Source organism: Solanum dulcamara, chromosome 6 (assembly GCF_947179165.1).
Source record: "Solanum dulcamara chromosome 6, daSolDulc1.2, whole genome shotgun sequence".
Taxonomy (NCBI): domain Eukaryota; kingdom Viridiplantae; phylum Streptophyta; class Magnoliopsida; order Solanales; family Solanaceae; genus Solanum; species Solanum dulcamara.
In genome coordinates this window covers 13,124,407-13,149,343 of record NC_077242.1, presented here as the reverse complement: position 1 = coordinate 13,149,343, position 24,937 = coordinate 13,124,407, and the positions used below count along the sequence as shown (strand labels likewise).

The 24,937-nt window shown below is 33.6% G+C and overlaps 3 protein-coding genes across 5 annotated transcripts; all 3 read left to right on the top strand.

Annotated features, from left to right (window-relative positions):
* The first annotated feature begins 300 nt into the window (after positions 1–300).
* LOC129893047 (uncharacterized) lies at positions 301–5,068 on the top strand. 2 transcript variants are annotated; one of them, XR_008767375.1, is made up of 2 exons: positions 301–649; positions 3,000–5,068. XR_008767375.1 is itself a non-coding variant. In XM_055968539.1 (2 exons), exons 1-2 carry the CDS (start codon positions 539–541, stop codon positions 3,699–3,701), a joined length of 717 nt encoding a protein of 238 aa, XP_055824514.1. In that variant the 5' UTR covers positions 301–538; the 3' UTR covers positions 3,702–5,068. The 2 variants fall into 2 exon arrangements, 1 of the variants encoding a protein (XP_055824514.1); XM_055968539.1 differs by having other exon boundaries at positions 3,096–5,068.
* LOC129893048 (uncharacterized) lies at positions 660–2,440 on the top strand. The gene is made up of 2 exons (XM_055968540.1): positions 660–1,693; positions 2,044–2,440. The coding sequence occupies exons 1-2, from the start codon at positions 1,333–1,335 to the stop codon at positions 2,076–2,078; spliced, it is 396 nt and encodes a 131-aa protein (XP_055824515.1). The 5' UTR covers positions 660–1,332; the 3' UTR covers positions 2,079–2,440.
* A 7,660-nt stretch (positions 5,069–12,728) lies between the features above and the next one.
* LOC129891949 ((+)-pulegone reductase-like) lies at positions 12,729–15,173 on the top strand. 2 transcript variants are annotated; one of them, XM_055967450.1, is made up of 6 exons: positions 12,729–13,019; positions 13,527–13,701; positions 14,050–14,216; positions 14,310–14,392; positions 14,513–14,639; positions 14,732–15,173. In XM_055967450.1, the coding sequence occupies exons 1-6, from the start codon at positions 12,792–12,794 to the stop codon at positions 14,984–14,986; spliced, it is 1,035 nt and encodes a 344-aa protein (XP_055823425.1). In that variant the 5' UTR covers positions 12,729–12,791; the 3' UTR covers positions 14,987–15,173. The 2 variants fall into 2 exon arrangements, with proteins under 2 accessions (XP_055823425.1, XP_055823426.1); XM_055967451.1 differs by lacking the exon at positions 12,729–13,019 and adding an exon at positions 13,265–13,400.
* Positions 15,174–24,937: the final 9,764 nt, after the last annotated feature.

Genomic DNA, 24,937 nt, shown 5'->3' with positions numbered 1-24,937 from the left:
TCCGTGGTCCCTTCCCTTATTTTTTCTCTGATTCCAAGCCGTTTCACGGACCCTCATCAGGAGCCGTGAAGCTCAATACGGCCCGTGAAGGGTCTCGTGATAAGCCTCTAATGCAATTTTTCCAGATCATTTAGATTTAGTTCTGACTAGGGGCTTAGGGGTGTTACAATGATGTAATTGACTATTTGAGTCATTAGTTAGTTAGTTATTAATTAACAAGTCCTAAGGTTAGTTAGAATTGGTTAATTAAAAATGTATATATATACACATGTACAACTTAAACTTAACACACAAAATTACACAATAATGATAATTTCTCTGCTCTCCTTTGATCATCTCTTATTCATCTTTCTTCTTCTTATTCTTAGGGTTCATCAAAAATCTTTCTTCAATTCTTCTTATTCTCTAAATCATATAAAATTACATGGTATCAGAACTTCAAGTAAGAGATTTTTCTGCTTGATTCTGAGTCTTCCGCAAGCGTGTAATATTCAAGAGTGTATTCGTCTCAAGTTTTTGTTAATCGAAGAATCCAAAAATGGTGAAAAATTCTGCTGAATCCCAACCTCGAACCACTGGAAACAATGGTGGATCTTCAAATGTAGCTGGAATCGATCACAACCATCCCTTGTTCTTGCATGCATCCGATGTAAGTGGAATTTAAATTATCTCATTTCAGTTAACTAGAGTTGAGAACTATTCTATCTGGTTTAGGTCAATGAAAATTGACTTATTGGGTAGGAATAAATTTGGGTTGATTTATGGGTCGTGTAAGAAGCGAGATTTTCCAGTATTAGAAGGTAATTGGGAAAGAGTGAATGTCATTGTCTTGTCATGGATTATGAATTTTGTGTCTAAGAGTCTCTTAGGAGGTATAATATATGCCTTGAGTGCTAAAGTTGTCTGGGATTATCTGTATGAAAGGTTTAATAAAATGAATGGTTCAAGGACATCCAATCTTCATAAAGAAATTGCAACCTTGAGTTAGGGTACGAGTTCAGAGTCAATGTACTACTCTAAGCTCAAGGGTATATGGGAGGATTTTGAAGAATACCACTTACATCTACAAAAACTGAAGTTGTTTCAGTTTCTCATAGGGTTGAATGATTCATATTTGCAAGCAAGATTCAAATTCCGATGATGAGTCCAGTACCTAGTGTTAATCAAGCTTACTCTATGATTCTTAGTGATGAAATCCAAAAGTCAGTTATGGAAAATGCTGGAGTATTGGGTGCTGGTCCTGCAAACTTACAGGGTATGCAGGGACAATTTGATGCTGTGATGTACTAAAATACAAATGAGAATCAACAAAGATTCAAGAAAAACTATAATATGTTCTGTGACTTCTGTAAAATGAAGGGTCATACAAGAGAAACTTGTTACAAGATTATTGGTTATCCACAAGATTCCAAGTTCAAAAAGAAAGGAAGAAATAGTTCTGCCTACAATATGGTTGCTGAAACAGATAAGACAAGTGGTGAACTGCAGTTAAATCAAGATACAAGTTCAAATAACTATGGATATATAGGAAAGGGACAAATGATGTATGATTCAGGTCTGAATTCAGGGATCAAGTCTCCTCAGTCTCAAAAAGATTCTCTGGAGTCGTGTTCCTTAACCAGAGAGCAATATGGTCAGATTTTGCAGTTTTTCAATAAGAAGTCAGAGGTTCCACATTGTGCAAATGTAGCAGGTATGAACACAAATCTAACAGCCCATAAGGGCAATATAGAGTGGATTGTAAATACAGAATCTACCAACCACATGGTAGCTAACTTGAGTCTACTGAATGGTCAATCCATATCTAAGATTAAAAATTTAAAGGAAGTGTTTCTTCTATATGGTGACATAGCTTTAGTTTACTCACCCAGGATCAAGTACATAGCTTTAGTTTACTCACCCAGGATCAAGTACAATAAATGGAAAAAACACAATGACAGGAGTCTTTTATATTCCACAGTTCAAGTTTAATCTTCTATCTGTAGCAAGACTAAGGAATTTAAGTGTTTAGCTTTCTTTTTCCCTGACTTTTGTTTGTTTCAGGAACTCTTCAGTGGGAAGGTGAAGATAATTGGTAAAGAAGATGGAGGATTATACATTCTTTCAAGCAACATAAATAAAGAAGAAGTCACTTTAACTGCTAACATTATGTTCATAATGATGAATACACTCCAAAAGTAGATGTTCATTTAGTACATCAAAGGCTTGTTCTTGTTTCTAGTTCTGTTCTTAAGACATTGTTTAACCTAAGGTTAGCTGATATTAATCAAACTGTAAGCAAGTGCACTATATGTCCTTGTGCTAAACAAGTTAGACATTCTTTTCCTTCTAGCTCATCTAGTAGCTTACATAACTTTGACTTGTTACATATGGATATATGGAGACCTTATAAAATGGCAACTTTTGATGGATATAAATATTTCTTGACTGTTGTGGATGACTTCTCTAGAATGATTTGGGTTCTTTTGTTAAGAATAAAATTAGATGTATGTATTGTCTTGAAAACCTTTCTTACTTACATTAGAACTCAGTTCAGTAAGAACGTAAGGTTGTAAGAAGGGATAATGGAATTGAGTTTGTGAATGCAAATTGCAATGAACTATTCAAAAGTTTAGGAATAGTACATCAGAATTCTTGTGCTTATACACCCCAAAAAAATGGGATATCAGAAAGAAAACACATGCACATTTTAGAAATAACAAGAGCAATCAAATTCTAAGAAAATATTCCTTTAAGGTTTTGGGGTTTGTGTGTTCAAACTGCTGTGTATATAATTAACAGGTTACCTAGTGGTGTGCTTAACAACAAATCTCTATTTGAGAATCAAAAACCTTCTCTACACCACTTAAGAGTGTTTGGTTGTCTATGTTTTGCCAAAAGGGTACATGAAATTGATAAATTGAAACCAAGAGTTGCCTATATACTTATGGGGTATGTTGAAACTCAGAAAGGTTTTATCTTCTATGATCTAACTAATCATATGTTCTTTGTTAACATAGATATAATGTTTGAAGAAGGTGTCTTTCCTTTCAAACATCAGTCAGATGAGTTTGTTCTAATCTTCAACTATACTGGCACAAATCATGTCCATGTAGACTTGGAAGATCAAAGCAGTACTTCTCAACAAACTGCATATCAACATGAGCGACATGATCAAGGCTGAATTCACAATAGACCTGCAACTAACAAATGTACATGAAGAAGGTTCAATAGCACAAGTACCTCAAGAACAAATCATGATGTCAGGAAGAGGAACTAAGCCACCCTTGTGGATGAAAAAATTTGTTTCTATAAATATTCACGAAGGACCATACAGTGTTGACAAGTATCCGTTTTATGAGAATATTACCTCAACCTACAAGGCATATCTATCTAAGATGTCACATATTACAGAACCACAATCCTACATAGAAGCAGCTTCTGATCCTAAATGGATAGAAGCAATGAATGTTGAGATTCAAGCTTTGCAAGATAATCAGACATGGAAAGTAGTTGACTTGCCAAAGGGAAAAAAACCTATTGGATGTAAGTGGATATTCAAAGTCAAGTATAAATCCACTGGAGACATTGAGAGAAACAAAGCAAGATTAGTGGCAAAAAAGGTATGGCCAAAGAGAAGACATAGACTATCAAGAGACATTCAGTCCTATGGTGAAGATGAAAACAGTCAGGACAGTCTTGGCTATTACTGCACAAAATAATTGGTATATTCATCAGATGGATGTCTTCAATGCATTCCTTCAAGGTGATTTAAATGATGAAATTTATATGCAATTACCTCAGAGATTTAAATCAGGGGGAAACAAAATATGTAGACTCACTAAATCTCTTTATGTTTGAAACAAGCCTCTAGACAATGGAATGCAAAATTGTCTAAAGGATTGGTCAAATTTCAGTTTAAAAACAAACAACAACAGGATCTATATTTGTGCTTGTCTATTTAGATGATACGCTAATCACAGGCATCAATATTCAACTAACTGAAGAAACAAAAGACAGATGATATGCTGATTACAGGCAGCAGTATTAAGATCATTGAAGAACAAAAGACAAATTAAAGCAAACTTTCAAGATGAAAGACCTGGGGAACTAAAGTAGTTTCTAGGCATTGAGTTTGCTAGATCAGAACAAGAGATACTAATGCATCAAAGAAAATATGCATTTGAGCTCATCTATAAAACTGGTTTGGGAAATGTAAAATCAACAGTAACTCCTATTGATAACAACTTCAAGTTGACCTCAAAACAATATGATGAACACATCAAATCAGAAACTCCAGAAGGTAATCATCAAGTTGATCAGAATGCTTATCAGAGATTGATGGGAAAACTTCTATATCTTACTATGACCAGGCCTGGCATCTCATTTGGTGTGCAAACCTTGAGTCAGTTTCTTCAACAACCAAAAAAGACTCACATGGTGGCAGTCCTGAGAATTGTTAGATGCATTAAAATCCAACCTAGTCAAGGAGTCCTATTATCCAGTGCCCAAGATAACAACATCACAGCTTATTGTGATGCTGACTGGGCAGCATGTCCCCTTACAAGGAGGTCTATAATTGGCTACTTTGCCAAACTTGGAAGTTCTATAATATCTTGAAAATCAAAGAAGCAGTCTACTGTATCAGAAGTTCAGCAGAAGCTAAATACAGAAGCATAGCCACTACTGTAACTAAAATTATTTGGTTACTAGGCTTGATGAAGGATCTAGGTTTTGAAATTCAGAAACTAGTCAATGTTTTCACATACAAGAAAGCATCAATTCTTCTAGCTGCCAAAGACAGGAAAGCATCAGTCTACTCTGAGAGAACAAAGCACATCGAGATCGATTGTCATCTTATAAGGGAGAAGATTGTACAAGGATTAGTGTGTACCAAATACATTCCAACACAACAGCAACCAGTTGATAGCTTACCAAGGGACTAACCAAAGTACAACATCAATTTCTTAGTTCCAAGCTTGGAGTCTAAAACATTTTTGCACTTCCAAGCTTGAGGGGGAGTATTGATACTAGTAATGTTAAAACTAGCTAAGTAGTTATCTAGAGGGTAATTCTGTAATTTACTATTTGAGTCATTAGTTAGTTAGTTAATTAATTAGTTATTAATTAATCATTCCTAAAGTTAGTTGGAATTGGTTAAATTAAAAGAATATATATATATATATATATATATACACACACACACACACACATGTACAGCTAAAACTTAACACATGAAATTACACAATAATGAGAATTTCTCTTTTCTCCATTGATCATCTCTCTGTTCATCTTTCTTCTTCTTATTATTATGTTCATCAAGAACCTTTCTTCAATTCTTCTTATTCTCTAAATCATATAAAATTACAGTTTGAATCCAGATTAGTGATATGCATTGTGTTCTTCACTGGAGTGCTAAGTAGTCGTAAAATCTTCTTCGTTCTGATTCATAACTGATCGGCGATTATATGTTTCATGTGTTACTTTAAAATTTATCTAGTGAGCTCATGTTATACGCTGTGTTTACTGTCTAAGTATGGCTTTATGATGTTTAATATTCGGATAATTACAGAATGTTAGTTGCTCGTGACTTGAAATTGGGTTTGATAATAGAGTTGGAACGAAGCAATTTTAGTATGTATGAGTTTGAAATCATCAAATGTGTCGCCTTAAGACGATTTGCTGTTCTTTTGATCTCTTTGAAAAATAATGTTTATCTGGTATGATTTCTATGGTGTTTATTTGTTTGAATGAGGCAGTAGCAACTCACTTTGTTAAAACTTAATTGTTACAGTTCAGTTACTTTAGATTTGATTATGAATAGGTTAGAGTTGCTAGGAACAAATTTATTTTTTTTGTTTGATGACACTGTCCAACCTTTGTTTTGTTTTGATAACTTGTCAAACCTATCTAATATTTGGATTTCTTTAAGTGAATGTCTCTTCATATCTTTATCCTGTGTAGCTACTGATAAAATTCCCTCTTCTCCTTTATATTTAATCAAAAAATGCTTATTTACGACTCTGATTTTGTGTTAATAATTGCCTTAATTCAGATTTTTACTAAGTTTGTATGAGTTCTCGCTTCACGTATCATTTAAATATGTAGTCCTAGGTGTTCTGGAGTTTCTACGATTCAATTTCATAATTTCGTCCAAATGCTACCTGAGTTTATCGTTGAATTCCAAAAATGTGTTTACTGGTATAAAAGTGCATCATCAGTCACTACAAGAGGAAATCTAGCTATAATCTTTTTCATTTTGTATCAATTCTCCTGCAAGTGTGCACCTTTTACGTGCTTAAATGCTTGTCATTTGAATGAGATTGTCTTTGGTTTGCTCTACTATGAAGGATAGGTGTTTGACCATATTACTAGCATTCTAATTCGAATGTTGTCCTACTATGGGATTCAATTATGTTGGACATTGCTCATATTTTGCTAGATTTCATTATGACTTTGATGTCCTGATACATAGCCATTAGAAATATTAGTGAGTGGTTTGTTATCTATTGTTTGTTGTTTTTTATAATTGAAGCTAGCTTGTTGCCATCTAGTTCTACTGTGACTTTAGCTTTGATATTTCAAATTGCTCATATTTTAATGTGACATGTTCTAGTTTGTTTCCTTTGTCTCTAAATTAGCATTCTGTTTGTTTGTTTCCTACACAAATCAAGGTACTGTATTAGTCGATAATTTTGCCTAATTTTCTTAGATATGAATGAAAAAATAGGTGTTCTAAATATTGACTGATCACAGTAATGTGTTCTTTTTTTTCCTAATTTAATTGCCTTTAGAGTAAAATTTCTTTATTTCAATGTTCAATTGTTTGATTGTGGTTGTCGATTCGAGATTTTGTTTGCTATCCTATTATGTATTTGGGTTATTTGATAATCATAGTTTGAGTAATATTTGAAATCACTTTTAAAGAGAGAATATTTGTTAAGTCACTGATTTTTGGAACAATTTGATGGATAAATAGGTTTAGTTTGATTATTGTTATAAGAATTAAGTTGGCATAAATGCACATCCTAACTTTTTTTTTGACTTTCTTCGGTTACTGGAAATAGCTTCAATGTAGTATGCTTATGTACTTGATTGAGTTTGTTTAAGGATTTGTTAGATTAATCTTATCATGAATGTATGTTTCTTTTAGTAATATCCTTTGTTTCTTTTGTTGCTTGTGATTCCACCCGAGTCCCTTGTGGATTTTCTCATCCCTTTGCATCTGAGTTGGGCGACTGAGGCCCAAACTCAACCTTTTGAGTCAGCCTTGACAATCAATCAGTTTTGGGAAATGAAGTACATATTTTGAAAGTCGATATTATAGTGAATGAAGCCGAAAAATAGATTTCAAAGGAGAAAAATAGGCTGTATACGATCTATATACAGAAAATACGGTTGAAAAAGTGACTACAAATACCAATATACACTGAGTATACAACAAGTGTACACAGAAACGAAATGGGCTAAAGGTCCAAAATGCAGGTGGCCCAACAACTTAGTCCAGGTGTACAGAAACTAAGTGTTGAGATAGATTTTCAGATTTTGTTTAGAGTTTTGGGCTAAAACCCAAAGCTTTTTGAGTTACTATTATTTTATTTGGATTGTAATAATTTAATTATTTATGCTTACTTAGATGTTAATTTTAGTTTGGTTTAACTTAATTAAATTCCCTAAAAGAAGAGTCATTTTTCATGATTGATTTACTCTTCCTAAAAAGATTTTACTCAAGTGCTTTCTTTTACTTAGACTTTTTCACAAATAGTCCCTCGTTGCAAATTACTAACTCGCCATTCATTAGCTCAATCCATTAAAAGTTGGGTTGGTATGTAGCTCAATTGGCTCATGATAAATGTTGTCATACTATTTTTAATTTTTTATTATTATTTGATATATTATATATAGTCATAATAAAAAAAAATATTTTATTAGTTACTAAAAATTTATAAAAGAACAAATAAAACAATGAAAACTTAGTAAAAATTGAGGAGATTGAATTATGATCCACATATTAGCCCATTTTGGTCTAAGTAGCTTTGAACAAGTCAATAACCAGCTAATTTATTAACTCAACTCAATTTGACCCGTTCAAATTCAACCCAACCCACCCATTTGATAGTACATCTAACCATCATCTCGCCAGACACAATAACATCAACCACCTCAACTAGGGGTGTACATGGACCGGGTTGGTTTGGATTTTTTACAAACCAAATCAAATCATTTGTGTCGGGTTATTAAATCTATAAACCAAACCAAACCAATAAAAGTCGGGTTTTTCGATATCAATTTTTTTGGGGTTTTTCGGGTTTTTTCGGTTTTTTCGGATTTTCTCGGGTTTTTCGAGGTTTTCATAGTATCTAATAAAAAGCACAGAGCAGTGCTTCTTAAAAAGAGTTCTAGTACAAAATATCAACATATAAGATGGAGGCAGAACACTGTTTGAAGTTTTAACTTTATAAGATGAGCTTTTTTTGTATATTATTTAGATGAGCTTCTCAAATCCAAATCTAAATGTAAGAAAGAAAACAAAAATTATGAATTTTTTTTTAAAATATTTATAAATTATATTTTAATAAATATTTTTATGTATAACATAATTTAAAAGTAGTATATCTATAATCGGGTCGGTTTGGGTTCGATTTGACTTTTTTTAGTTAAAACCAAATCAACCCTATAATGGTCGGATTTTTTTTCCAAACACCAAACCAAGTCAAACCAAACCACTAGTCGAGTTTTTTTCCGGTTTGGTTCGGTTTATCGATTTGGTGCGGTTTATCGGTTTGCCCTGTACAGCCCTAACCTCAACCATCTACAACTATCACCACCACCATCATTACTGGTGACTAAAAATATAACTACAAACCATCTCCACCATTATTAGAAAACGTAAATATTTATTTAAAATATTTAATTACTTTTTATTTGAATTATATATTTATTATATTTTAAAATAAATAAATTATACACATTCAAACGTTGAAAATAATTAATTTTAATGTTTAGATCTTTAGTTGAAAATAATTAGTCTTAATCAAATAACATCTCAATCATTGAGAAGAAAATGAATGAAGATAGTTGAGGTGTTATGTGAACCTTCATGTCATTTTTAGATATCTTTCTTGTGTTCAGCCTTTCCTCAGAAAATGAATGAAGATAGTTGAGGTGTTATGTGAACCTTCATGTCATTTTTAGATATCTTTCTTGTGTTCAGCCTTTCCTCTAATAGAAACCCCCTTCCTCATCATGAAAAACTCAATTTCAATTCATCTTCTTATCACTTTCTAGTGACCTTAATGATGGGAATAACTGCAAAAATGACATGCAATGTCACCATTGAAACCCCTCCTTTAACGACTTATAATTAATCTAACAGGATAATGATGCTCAATTTGCAGTAATTTACTACACGCATGATGAAGACTTCACTGATGATCTTGGTTCTATGGAGGCATCCAACAAACAAAAATAAATAAATAAGGTAGATAAGCATAACATCACAAATCACAAGGGAGGTTAATGTGATAATTAAAAGTCAAATCTAAATAGGCCGGATCTCTATGAGTTTAACCTTTAAGATTCATAGCATTTAACCATTATGATATTAAAGTTTTGGGTTTATATATATACTATTTATTACTATAATTTTTATTGAATTCTTACTCATAAATTTATGCTTTTATTTGAACATACTGAATTCAGGAAAATTCCATATGTCAAAGGTGGATCCGCGCTGATAATAAGATTGTGCTTCGTAATAGCAATAAATATTTCATTGAACAGACTCACCTTTCATTACTTTAGATTGCATTTTTTCCTCAAATTTCTGGTAAGTAGTCATTGCTTATTCTAAAATTGTTTACATTGTTATAAAAAATTGTATTATTTAGCACACTTGCAACGCACATATTCATATATAAACTAATTATTATATATATTAAAATTTAAAAATCATAAATTAAAAAGTTAAATTACTCAAATACCGTTTCTACTGAATAACACCTAGAAAGAAACTTGAAACTCCAAATGAAAAGTCGAGACATAATCACGATGTCCATATAAAGAAAAAATGCAAGAGAAGAGTATTTGATAGCAACACGCAAGTACCATTTGCTTAAGGCTTTTAAATAAAATATTTTTGAGGGCTAACTGTTGAAGATGCATCTAAGGAACAGGTTGAACGACATGGTCCAACTGATAACTGGAACAGACAACATGAATTTTATTCCAATTACTAACATTTATGCAACTATTGCTACTCAAAATTTTTAAAGACTTCAAACTAGGGTGTCCTAATCTAGTATGCCACATGTTGTCTGACATGTTCCAATCATGTGTAGCAGTCAATGCATGAAGGTTGTTGTCTTCCAAAGCATATAGTCCACTTCTCTTAGATCCCTTGGCCAGTAATGTCCTTGTCTTCTTGTCCTGAGTTATTTGTCATATGACTATTGGCTCCTGAGTTCACATACAAGGTATCATCAGTAGCAGATGTATTCTGTAAATTGACACTAACCAATGCTTGTGGTAGTTCATCAGCAGATTGGTACGAGTAGTCCCACCTATAAAAACACTTAAGAGCAGTATGATTAATCCTACCACAAATTTGACAAGAATCAGTGTTATTCCTTTCCTTATTCGAAGAACCTATTCCATTTTGGTGGCTCGGAGAACCTGTTCCTTGTCCAGCAGGCTTGAAGCCTCTTTCTCTGGAGTTGAAGTTGTTGTTTCCTCTTCCCCTGGAGTAGTTTCCTCTTCCCCTTCCCCTTTGGGCAGAGAATGTCATGTTATGATTCTGTGGTGGCACTTCTTCTTCATCCTCCCTCATATCAAAACCCCTTAGAGCATTAATAAATTGATTAAGAGTGGGATATGGTTCCTTACCTAGCATAACAGTCCTGAAGGTCTTGTACTTGAGACCTAAACCTCTAGCAAAGTTAATTACTTTGCTATCTTCATCCACAGGTTTGTGAATGGCTGCAAGACCATCACATATACCCTTGAATTCCTTAATGTATTCATCAATCTTTTTAGTGCCTAGCTTAACACTTTGCAGTTGTTGTTTGAGCTGAAACTCCTTAATCTTTTGTTGCTTGAAGATATGCTTCTTCCAAGCATTCCCACATCTCCTTGGCAGTTGAGCAACCCACAATCAGGTGCATGTTTTCTTCTGTCAAGGTACCTGAGATCTAATTCCTTAGCAACACATCTTTCTCCTCCCAGTCATCAATGCTATCACTGTCTTCTACATCCTTTTTCAACCGCTACAGTTTTTTTCGCAGTCTTTCCAATAGAACAGGTACTCTGAGTTGGTTCAGTCGTGTGATAAAATAGTTTAGTCTCATCACCTAAATCAACTGCATCATTTTTGTCCTCCATATGAGATAATTTGTTGGCTTAGGTTTGGTGGAACTGGAGGCAATGAGGTGATGAAGGGAGGAGGTGGATAGTGTATTGGTGGATGGAGCCATTACAATTTGGATGTGGAATTTTGGTTTAGATTCAATACTTTAAATAGCGGAAGAGCTTTAATGCTCTGGTACCATGTAGAATTCTCAGCAAAAGAATGAGAGAAATCAAGGATTGTATTGATAATAATAAATGAGTACAAGTCTCATTTATGTAGGAGTGAGTTGTAGAATCCTAGGCTAACTAAACTTAGAGTTATACTACAACATAAATACAATGAGATTAATTACAAATTAACTACTACACGTTTATACCAGCAACCTAGTCATAATCTGACTCTAACTTATTCAACAGTGAATCCTACTATAACTTAACTCTTTTAGTAGGTTTTTGACAGTCGTCAAGACTCCTATCAGTTGGACCATCTCAACACTAACCATTGGGAACTTCCAATAGAACAAGCCACTTCTGTAAAATAAATGGAGGCTGTAACGGTTCTATTAGAGTTTGAAGCAAATTTTGTTACGTTACGTTATGTTTCTTTTTTTATTTTTTATTTTGGACCGAACACAATTTATGATCTTGCGTCAAGAAATTGCTCATAATAAGTTACCACCAATCACTATATATATAGAAATCCTCAAATACTAAGTACTGCTTAATTAGTCACACAATTACTTAGAGAGAGTGAACGTAATAAGGGGATTACATCTCAACGGCAATGGGTCAAGCACCAAATTTATTAAGCTAATAAGACGTACAAGAAGGGGTCATTTGGTAGGGCATATATATATCAAAACCAATACATGGGCTAAAATAATCAGGTATCATGTGGAAGCTAGCAAACAAATTTTGGTGACGCTAAGTAAGAAGACAAACGAAAAATATATAAAAGAGACACCATAATTTAACGTGGTTCTTTGGTCAATCAACCTAATCCACAAGTGAAAATGAACAATCCATTATATAAATGAGAATCCAAAATATATAGAGAAATAACCTTACAAAATTCACTTAGAATAAAAAGAGGTTCACACTCACAAATGTGGATATTAGGAATGATGAACAATTTCCTAATATAGAAAAGAAAACTTTGTGATTTCTTTTTAAGAAAAAAAATAATCAATTATGATAAAAAAAAAACACTTGGCAAACACCCAACAATACATAAATTATTTTCTCTAATACATAAGAGTTAAAATCGCACATGCATTCATGGGCCAAAAGTCTATTAATCTTAAGAATTTTTCTCCACCACGTAATATCACGTCCTTTTATTTGTTACATTAGTTACACCTACCTGATCAGCTACCATTCCACTACCATTAGTTACACCTACCTGATCAGCTAGTCTCATCGCCCTCCAATAAATATTTATACACATTTCGGAATATCACTTACAAATGGCTACGGCGGAAGTGGAGAGCAGAGAGTGGTACGTTGCGAGTTATGCACCAACTGGTGTTCCCAATTCTGATCATCTTAAGCTCCGCATTGTGACTTTATCAGATTCCATCCCTGATGATCATGTGGCATTCAAAATCCTCTATGTCTCTATTGATCCATACATGCGTACTCAATTGAGTGGCCTCCATGATGGGCTCTCTCTTCCTCAAATTCCACTCGGCCAGGTTTACTACTCCCTTCGTTTCAATTTATGCAATGTATATATGTATGTCTGAATTTTTAAAGAGTTACTAAATATATAAACTCATGACTTTTTTGAGATATATATCTATTGATTAGTTAGCTAAATTCAGTTAGTTAAAGAATATGTACACGTCAACTGTTATTTAGAGTAGTTAGAGTCGTCAGAGTTAGTTAGGAATGAGCTGTAATCACATGTGCTCGCATGTATCTTCCTGATTGTTAGTTAGATTTACTTAGTCTATAAATAGATAGATTACACATCTTGTACAATCAATCTTTTTCTTCTAATACAAAAATTCAGAGAAGGTTCTCTCTCAGTTTCTTCATTCTCCTTCTATGGAGGTTTTATGGCTTTCACCATTGTAGGTAATCTCATAGCTTTCAATTCAATAATTCAACAACATTAATTAATTCTTTTTGAACATATACTAAAATAGCTCTAGTATATATGATGATATATTAATAATTAATGCAATGAAAAATTGCAGGTGATAAGAGCATTAGGAATAGGCAAGGTGATCCGATCTAAGGACGCCAAATTTTCAGAGGGAGAAATAGTACTTAGCCCTTTTTGCCCTGTTGCTGAATTTGGTGTTATGCCTTCTAATTTGCTTCAGAAGGTTAATGGGGTTGCTAGCTTGCCTGATCATCTTAGTTGCTTAGGTATATACCTCAACTCACACATACTTTGAATTTTTCGTTTAAACTACTTTTCTTTGTTGAGATCATCAAAGGGTGTTTTTTTTTTTCCGGTGAAGAAATTGCTACTTTAAGATTGTGAAGTTCTTCTATATGTTGAATAGATAATGGGAAATCTTTTTTTTCTAAAAATAAATTACCCAGTCTTATCTCTGGGCATTAATTTTTGCCCGAACCTTGTATTTGTTAAGAAACTCATTAAATATATGCAAATTATTAATTTAAAATTCAGTAACTTTATAATTTTAGAATTTCAAACTTCATAATTAAAGTACTTCACATTCTGACTCTGCTTCCGTGTACGTTACATAGGAATGCCTGGAATAACAGCGTGGGTGGGCATAGAAAAGATAGGAAATGCTAAAGCGGGATCAAATGTTTACATATCGGCAGCAGCGGGAGGAGTTGGAATCATAGCTGGACAACTAGCCAAAGTTAAAGGCTGTCGCGTTGTTGGAAGCGTAGGCTCTGATGATAAGGTATCATTTCTTCATTCATCTTTATTTATCTAATATATTAAAAATAAATATTTCTATTCAAATTAATGTATATTCGTTGATTTCTTTTTGTAGGTGAAGCTGTTGAAAGAAGAATGTGGATACGATGAAGCTTTTAATTACCGTATAGAGAAAGATTATGATGTTGCATTAACCAAGTAAATTATTTTGCTTCTTTCTTTTTCCCTTGTCTTGTAAAGTATATTTTGGTACTAAACCTTTTTTTTTTTTTTAGAGATTATTACTTTTATAACTTAAATTAATATTATTTATTATAGATATTTCCCGGATGGAATTGATGTGTATTTTGACAATGTTGGTGGTAAAATGCTTGAGGCTGTCCTTAATCACGTCAACCATGGAGCTCGTATTGCACTTTGTGGAATGATATCCGAGTACAATAAGGTATTTTTTTTTGTTCTATTATAATTATTTAGTATTCGAAATTTAGAAATTACTGAAACGCACAATACTGACCATATATATGGAGTTTGTAGGTATGGACAGAAAGAGAAGGAATTAGGAATTTATTGAACATGGTGGGTAAAGAAGTTATGATGAAAGGGTTTATGGTGGGTTCTTATTATAATCACTTTGAGGAATTTGTAAAAGAGATGGAAGTTCACTTGAAGGAGGGAAAAATAAAGTCCAAGCACAAAATATATAATGGTATTGAGAGCTTTTTGGAGAGTTTAACATCTCTATTTTCTAGCTCCAATCTTGGAAAAGTAATTCTTCAAGTTACTCCTTAAAAGTAATTCTCCTTATTATCCTCACAATGATAAAACAAAGCAAAATTTGGCAATATATGTATCTATTTATGCTTGTTAACTATGTTAATTTTTTTCTAATGAAAATGTTGAGGAGATGTATAATAGAAAGTGTGATTATATTTGTGATGGATTAAAAGAAAAGATCGTTGTTTATGACATATGTTGAGTATCTAGCTAATCTCTCCTTAGAATGTCCGTTTGGATGTGATTTCAAAATAATAATTGCATTTAACAAACAATAAGTGTATATTTTATGTGTATACATATCAAACATGCGTTAAGCAAGCCACAAACTCAATTATACCCTCATTCAAAAACAAGGACTATTAATTATGTCTCAAATCAGCAAAATCATTTGAAATTTTTGCAACAACACTGAAGAAATCGCGACTCAAACTTAAATTACAAAATCCCCAAACCCTAGATTTCTTTTCTAAAAAAATAAGACACATTCAATATAAAAAAAAATAAATATATTGTGTGATTAGAGTGACCTCTTTTGAGAGATTCACGATTTTAATTGAGTTCTAACAGGGAGATTTTAGGGAAAGAAAATAGAGATAATGATACTTCTAAGAAATAAAAAGAAAAATGAACAGTGAAAAAAATATGCCTATTTTTACTGAAGGTTTATGGATCATGTGGTGCACAAATTAAATCTAGAGAGTAAGCAAATATATATTCACTTACATACAAAGTGAATATGTAGAACAGTTTAATTAACTATTTTGATCGACATGTCTTGCCTCCCAATTAAATTGTTCAATGTTGAATCATATTTAATTTGCCCAAGTATCATCAACCTTAACGTTTTGCAAAATTGGTAAATGATTAGCTTTAAAAATGAATGAACGTGGGGGTTGAAGTGGATTTATGAGCTACAATTTCCAGTTTTAGAAAAAGTATCCTACTGAATTCTTCCTAAATTATTTATATATAATTCGTGATTTTAAAAAAAAATATAAACATAAAAGTTTGAGCTAAAATTACTGCGAATTAATAAGTAAAGTTATAACTTTTACACTGCATCTTTTAACCACATATTATCAAATTTCTTTATCTTTTTTTTCTTCTTTCAATAGGACTAAATGAAACAAACAATTCTCAAATTTTCATTAGCCAATTAAAAAGGTTACGTCCACAAAATTAGGGGTGTTTATCCGACGAATTGGGCGGATAATTTGACTTAACGGTTTGGTCTATCGGATATTGATTTTTAAATTTTCTAATCCGCTAGTCAATCTATAAGATACCGGTTGGTTTGGTAACGGATTAACAATTATCGGACGGTTATCGGGCGGTGTATTGGTTAACCTCTAATTTCTATGGTACCTTTTTTATGAATGCACCTTACAAAAAAGATGACTTATTTTTACTATTTTAAAAGCCGTGAGCCAGGGGCTTCTTGATGCATTTACCTCTTTTAAACTTTAATGTTTTTTGAGTTTGGTGAGTTGCTTTCTATTCTTTTAGGCAAAATATATAATTATAGAAAAGTAAATAAGTTTTTCTAGCTTTATGGGTTTAGCCTTTAGGAGTTAGGACTAACAAGGGAAAAATATATAGTTACTCTTATATATTATGATAAAATATTAAATAAGGCTACTATACCTAAAATAAAAGTGTAAGTATGGTAATTCTTAATGGGTTAACGGTTTATCCGATAAGGAAATTGAATAATCCACCCCCACCAGTTCGTTATTAATTATGAAATTTTAATCTGTTTCCCAACCGTTTATTCGATAATCCAATACCAATAAATTAATAAGTCAATTTTATGATTGACTTATCGATTATGATTCGATTTTCAACAGCCCTGCACAAAATGCATTGAACAAGTTCTGTTGCGTGTTCGGTATGCCACCATTGTCCAATTTGACCAACTTATTTCGAATAGTTTTTATTACTTTTTTTTTGTAAAGAAAAATATACATGATTTAGCTCTAAATTAAAAAAATGTCTTCTCCCTTTTTTCTTGTCTTCAACTATTGTCTAAACTAAGAAAAAATCACCCGGATTAGGTTGGACATATTTCTAAATTTATTTATTTTCTTTAATTATTTTAAAACAATAATCTCTTCTATTGTACGTATTTATAAAAAAATAGCATGGTTTCTAGTTCAAGGTAGTAATTTTCTCGTGTATAATTCGATTTTGTGTAAAAGAATAACAACATGTCATATAAAATAAGATTCTCGCTTAAACATGAATATCGAAGATTATTATTTCCTCCGAACTATTTTATTTGTCATATTTATTATTTACACGCTCCTTTAAAAATTGCTGCTCCCTCCGTTTTAAAATAATTATCATTTTTTGCTTTTCAAGAATCAATTTGACTGATTTTTAAAGCTAAGTTAGATTACATTATTTTGATATTTTAAAATTAAAATTTCGATATTCAAAAACTATACGAAAAGTACTATAAATCGCAATATTTCTCTAATCAATATAATGAAATAATATATCTCAAAATATTGATCAAAGTTCATATCATTTGACTCTTTGTGACAAGTATTTTGAAATAAAAGGAGTATGTATTTTGACTATCATATCCTTATTATTATTTTAAATAATTTAAAATGTTAATCTTTCTCTGATTAGTCTATCTTCAATAAATGAAAAGAGATTTAATTTAATCAATCACAATATTGTAGTATATGTATGTGTTGTTTTCTATGCTAATTTGCCAGTATTATTACTTTCAAAGATAATTATTATTTCAATTATCTTTTTTTTTAAATGACAATTATTTTAGATCATGTATCTTAAGAGGATTATTAGAAGTTTTATCATCTATTTTTTAATCCTCAACATCATAGTTGTTTGAATATTTATGTTTAGTAAGGACGATAAGTAAAGAGTTCTAAAGAAAAATATAATTTACTCTAAGTTTCCTTGTTTGGTCAAACCTATCGTAGTGGTCAATATAGCTTCATCTTCGTTGCAGTTTACGAAAATTACATTATAATGATTACTTGAATAAATAATATTTTCACATGACTTTTTAAAAAAAGAAAAAGAAAAACCGTTAAGCATACAAATTTTCGACTATTAATTTTTATTTGGATATAAAATAATATTTCTCTTAAACGTGGGATATGTGTCACTTGAAGTCATGTACTTATAAAAATTAATTAATTTAGGGTCAATCATCAATCTTAACCACAAAAAAAAATTAATAGTTGTCCTCAGTCAAAGGTAATCTTGTTCAAATATGTTGGCCCTCAAAAATTCCAAGTGCGTTTGGTTATTGACCATTTGCGTATGGACCTCTTTCTATTTCAAAAAATTAGTAAAAAAAATAAATCCAAATTGTTATATCAAGTTACTGGTAGGAAAAATACTATAATATTAATATTGGATAGGAATTAAAAATAGAAAGTGAATTGTTATAAATACTATGTCATATGTCAAGCCACTATTTTGAAAGTGATTTCAGTTCAACTCCAGTACAAATCGTTAAGGTCGGTTACTCCTCAAGATTTTACAGTTCTTTCAAACATGTGCATTCATGACTGAAGTTTGGACTTGTACAAATATAATTGTCAGAAATTCACAATAGAAAAAGTAACTATTTGAGATAATGGTGAAAGAGAGAGTAAATGAAAGGGTGGTTTTTGTTTCTCTTCTTTAGAAATAGTTTACAAATAATGCTCGTTAAATAGGCACATCATTTACGTTTTCATCCATCAGAAAAATCTAAAAAGCCAAAATAAAGTCAATATAATGAAACATTACTCTTATATAGGTTCTTAATTTTTCTTTTTGGCAGGCTCACCAATGACGATGTTAAAAAATTTTACTAAAGAAATTCAAATTTAACCTTATATATATATTTATTGATGAATGGATTTATATGAATCTCCTTCTGGTACACTAGGTTCACCCATGCGAGGGTGGGCGGAGTGTGGTATATATATATTTTAATTATTATAATTAAATTATCAATTTAAAATAAATATCGAGTCCGAATATACATTTTCCTAATAAGAAGTGGGTAGGTTAAAATAATATTTTGCCACATATGGTCAACGTCATGGAACAACTACAGAAAATAATTGGGAGAAGAGAATTGAAAATATAGAAAGCAAAACTAGTTTTTCATTATTTTTCTTAAATTTAGCTTCATCGTCTTCTCTTCCTAATTAGGAAAATTATGCGCTTTAGCCTTTTAAGTCCTTGATATATAGAGAAATTATAATTTTAATCTCGGAATAATATATAAGTATCCCTTTAACTATAACCGATATCGCTAGAATACACCTTAACTATATATGAGTCATATTATCCCTAAATTATTTTAAAGTAAAATAAACACATCCTAAAACTTATATAATCACTCACATGAACGGAGGTGTTTTACACTCGTCAACACATCATCCTTACGTTAATGCCACGTCACTAAATCGTCAGATCTAAAAAGAGAATTAAAAATCGTCAGATCTTTAAAAAAAATTAAAAAATCGTTAGATCTTAGAAAAAATTAAAAAATCGTTAGATCTAAAAAAAATTAAAAAAATAATGTAGTTTTTTTTTTAAAAAAAATTATTTAAATTGTGCTCACCATATATTGTCTTAACTAAATCTCTAATATGCAAAAAAAGATTGAATTTCATGTTAAGTGTTTGAGTAAAAAATAAAAATAAAAAGATAAATTCTTCCGATATTATACAACTTGATGAAATATCTGGAAAAAGATCACCGACAATTTAAATATGTTGTAAAAAAATATTTATATTTTTAAAAATGATAAAATTGGGCTCTATTTCATTATGAAAAAAAGAAATTTTAATTTAAAATATATCAACTTAAATTTTTGTAACGACCTGAACTATCGGTAATTATGATTAAAAAGAAATCGCAAAAAATTTACTCGACTGAGTCCCACCATTCCGCCAGAGCAGGATGGTCCCGCCTCAGCGCCGCCGCCAGAACGGGAGGTCGTGGGACAGAATTCAAGTCGCGAATTTCTTAGTTCCCCTACTTCTCCCAAGTGGAAGTTAGAGGCGAATGTTTCTACAAAACCTTCCAACAAGGCTGTTCTTGACCTAAGAAGAAGAGGGGAGGAAATTTCAGCATTCGGAAGGCTTCAACCAGTGAAATTCAATCCAGTCTTGTCCGTAGAACATTTGGAGCCAATGAATTCAGCAACATTATCTCCCCACGATTGCTTGGCGCCCAGATAGGCTAGACTTCTCTTTTCTGAATAGTAAATCTATACCTATTGTATAGTATAGAAGGAAACTTAATGAGAAATCGTATAACTAAGCTGTGGTCATGGTTACGGGAAGAAATTTGATTGTGTTAGGGTCTAATTTAAATGTGACCTGGGTAAAAATGTGTTGTAATGATTGGTGAAGTGTATTGGTTGTGATACTATTGCATACAGACGGTAATTTTATAATGGGCATAGTATTATGTACAGGAATATAAAACTAAGTAGAGATTGATGATAAACCCTAAGGGTTTGGTAGTGTGGGTGTTGGTTTGGTTCCCGGAATTGCCTTAAGGGTGTAGATGTGTTACTTATGATATGCCTAAATTTGTACCGATAGGGGAATCAGATTAGTTTTATATAAATGATTAGTTATTGGCTTACCTTGTGATGAACCTGTTCTGTTGATATAATATGATCTATCGTTAGTATTTTATGATTGGTTTGTATAACTGGATCGGGTGTCACATTTTGACACACATATTTGAATTAGGTGTCACATTCCGACACAAATATTTAGATCGAATGCCGCATTCCGATACATTCTTGGATCGGGTGTCACGTTATAACACAAATGTGACTGAATTGGGTCCCTTGAGAGGGCCAAGTATGTGTATGTATGTATGGTTCCATGAGAGGACCTGATGATATCTGTATTTCCATGTAATATAAGGTTAGTGGCAAGTGCGCCATGGATTAAGAACCTATAACAAATTCTTGAGTTGAGGTGTGTTAGTTATAAAGAATTGTGAGTCTGAACAAACTTATTGGTGGGTAAGAGGATGGGCTGTATTAGGCCTTGATGGGTCATATGTGTTATAAACGTATTCTATATTTATAGGCTTAGAAGTGGATAGTCTTGTTGACAGGGAGTTTTGTTATTGAGAATTCCACGGTTAACTATGGTAGCTGTAGTGGTTACCTAAAATCGGGTGGAGTGAGAAAGTTTGGTTGCTGGAGGGCTATGCCTTAGGTGTAAGATAGTTGGACTAAGACCATTGATGGTTGGGTGAAATCATTAAGTGGTTAAGATTATTAGATGGAGACAGTTAGAGTGAATGAACAGTAGTAAGGTGGGCCCATAACCCACAGACCTTAAATTGTAACTAGAGTGAGTAGTGAATCTCTGGAGTGTAGAGTGGTGAAGACCTTAAGGGTAAGGGTAAGGATAAGGGTAAGGAATGTACCTATTTATCATAATCCAAAATCGGGTGTGATGACACTCATCTTAACTCACCGAGACAAGTCAGCCTAAAACCCAATGAAAAGTAAATACGGAAGTAAATGAGATAAAGCAAGGTTTGACTTAGTAAAAAAACAAATAGATAATCTCAAAATCCCCCAAGACTGGTTGTCACGTGTACAAGCTACTAATATATTACCGAAGTACGAAAGAAAATACAGTCACAATATCTTTGTTTCTAAAATAAGACTAAAACATATTAAAAGAGTAAGAGGTGTCCTCTAAATAGATGTAACAGCTACCTCAACACTCGAGATGATAGCCTCGGATGTGGTAGAAAATACTAGGAGATCAAGCAAGTTCGGGCTCACAACCTACACAAGTGTAGAAGCAAAGGGTGAGTACCAAACAACACGGTACTTAGCAAGTGGACAACTAAAACTAAGCAAAGCTCAATAGATACAAGTACTCCTGTTCTCCCAACCGAACTTCTTTATCTACAACTTGCATAAAACCGGCCCAACTCTATATTTTGTACAATAATAATAATAATACAGTCCACGAGTACTCATCAATAGTCTTATCAAATGAATCATATCAAGTCAAGTTCAGCATATACAGAGAAATAAGGGGTAAACACGAATTCACAAATATCAAAAAGATGTGATGCAATGCAATGAAATGATGCATGTCTGTCCTATCGGTACACATCCACTGAATTATAGTCCGAAACCCATGTGGGACATTTCTGTCCATGTAATCTGCCACAGAGCGTGTGGCCCATCTCCTCAATATACATATCCTTTCACAGAGCATGTGGCCCGACCCCTTATTTCATAATACCTGTCATGGAGCATGTGGCCCGACCCCTTATTTCATAATACCTGCCACGGAGCATGTGGCCCGACACTTATATTTCATATTTTTTTCCAGTCTTAGCACAGTATATCAGAACCAATGCAATCAATTAAGGTTCATATAAGTCACAATAATAGTATGATATAAATAATAATTTTCATATCTCATATCAATATAGTCATTTCACATGTCCAAAATAAGTCAATAATCTCATCACATCGATCACATCAATACCCCTCATATTCATTTTTAAGATCACTCATACAGTTAATAACTCACTCCAATTCTTATTACTCCCCAACGCTCATAATAAGGAAATACTAGCATCTATACGGGGAAGAGGATACTTGTTCTTAATAGTTACCTTGTTCAACTGCCTATAATCAATACACATCCTCATAGTCCCATCTTTCTTCCTTACAAACAGAACCGGTGCACCCAAAGGCAACACACTAGGATGAATAAACCCCTTACTCAACAAGTCTTGCAACTGATCCTTCAACTCAACTGGAGCCATGCGCTATGGAGGAATAGAAATGGGTTTAGTACCAGGCTCTAAGTCAATAGCAAAATCAATTTTCCTATCCAGAGGAACACCAGAAAGATTAGTAGGAAATATATCAGAAAACTCCTTAACCACCGGAATAGTCTCCATAGGAGATGACTTAATACTGGTATCCCGAATAAACATCAAATAAGACATACACCCTCTATCAATCAACCTCTTAGCACAAATACATGAGATAACCTTACTAGGATATGAGTCATTAGTACCCTTCTACTCAATCCTCGTGGCACCAGGTATCGCTAAGGTGACAGTATTAGCATAACAATCAAGAATAGCACGATAGGAAGAAAGACAATCCATACCCAATATCATATCAAAATCTACCATCCCTAGAATAATCATATCTATCTAAGTATCACACCCGACCAAGGAAACAAGACAGGATCAATACACTCGATCCACCACTAAGGGCTCATCCACAGGTGTAGAAACATGAACAGGCATGGGTATATGATCATATATCAAATCAAAGTTAGATGCAAAATAGATAGACACATATGAAACTGTATACCCTGGATCAAATAACACAGATGCAGGTCTATGACAGACTGGGACGATACCTGTGATAACTGCGTCGGAAGCCTCAACCTCGGGTCTCTCCGAAAAAGTATAACAATAAGCTCCCCTACCACCTCCGACCTGCACAACACCTCTACCTCCTCCTTGAGGAACTATATCACCACCAGCACCCCTACTAGGAGTGCGACCACCTCTACTAGTCTGGACTATACCTCAACCTCTGATCGGCGGCTCTGGTCCACTAACTGAAACTGAGGAACTAGGCTAGGTTCTTCCTCGACCCTGAGATGTACACTGCCATAAAAGATGATCTGGATCTCCACAAGTATAACATGCTTCCCCGTGCGAAAACCTATAATGAACCTGAGGAACCTGTATAACCACCCCGGCTCACCAGCCTCTGCTGTGACCTGGTAACTATGACTTGTACTGTAGGACCCACGATGTGTCTGACCATCCTCAGAAATAGGCCTAGATGCATGAACTGGTCCTCTACGCTGGAAGGAACCACCTCCTCTATAGGACCCTCTACCTCTAGATCAGGTACCCGAAAACTGACCAAAAGCACGAGCCCTCTTAGGGTCCCTGAACTCCTCTCTCTCCATTAACTCCGCCTCCTTAGCGATACCCACAATAGACTGGAAAGAAGCACCCTCATGGGTGGGTCGAAACACTATGGTATGAATGGAATAGTTTAGTCCTTGCATAAATATGCGAATCCGCTTTGTCTCATCAGGAAGGACAACAATGGTATGTCTGGACAATTAGTTGAAACGAGTCTCATACTCAGCAACCATAAGACCCTCCTGCCTCAAACTCTCAAATCATAATCGACTCTCTTCCCTCACACTCCAAGGGATGAAATGGTCATAAAAAAACTAGCAAACTCATCTCAAGTCACCTAGTGTGATCCAACTAGCTTGGAACTCAGATACACTTTCCACCATTCTCTCGCTGGACCACGTAACTGAAGTGTAATATAACGAACTCCATGAGTCTCAATTAACCCCACTGTCTCCAATAACTCTCGGAGCATGGTCAGGAACTCATATGCATCCTCAGTCTTTCCACCCTAAAATTATGGTGGGTCTATTTTTCAGAACCTCTCATATCGGCATTGCTCGTCGTCAGTCAATATGACTACAGGTGCAGCCTGAGCACCCCCTACCTGTACTCCACCCTCACCAGCTCTACGGCCCATAAGTGGCTGGCCCACTGGACCCCGAACAACTAGAATCTGATGTTGCCCTAGGGTCTAAGCCCCTACTCTAGTCTGAGAATCATAGGGTGTATCTATCTCCCCCACACTCTGATTAAATCATTCGAGCGTATTCAATACTTGCATTAAAGTGGCCTGAAGCAATGGTACAGTAGCAAGCTCTGGAGGGACCTGTTCCTTTGTAGCATCAATTTGTGGCTCAAAAGAAGCCTCTCTAACATGACCTCTAGCTGGTGCCGTTCCTTGGGCACGGCCTCTACCTGCCGCCACTCCATGACCACGGCCTCTAGCTCGGCCTCTATCTCTACCCCTAGTTGGGGTCCCAAAATCAACCTCGGAAGTGCCTCCCCTCCTCTACCACTAGC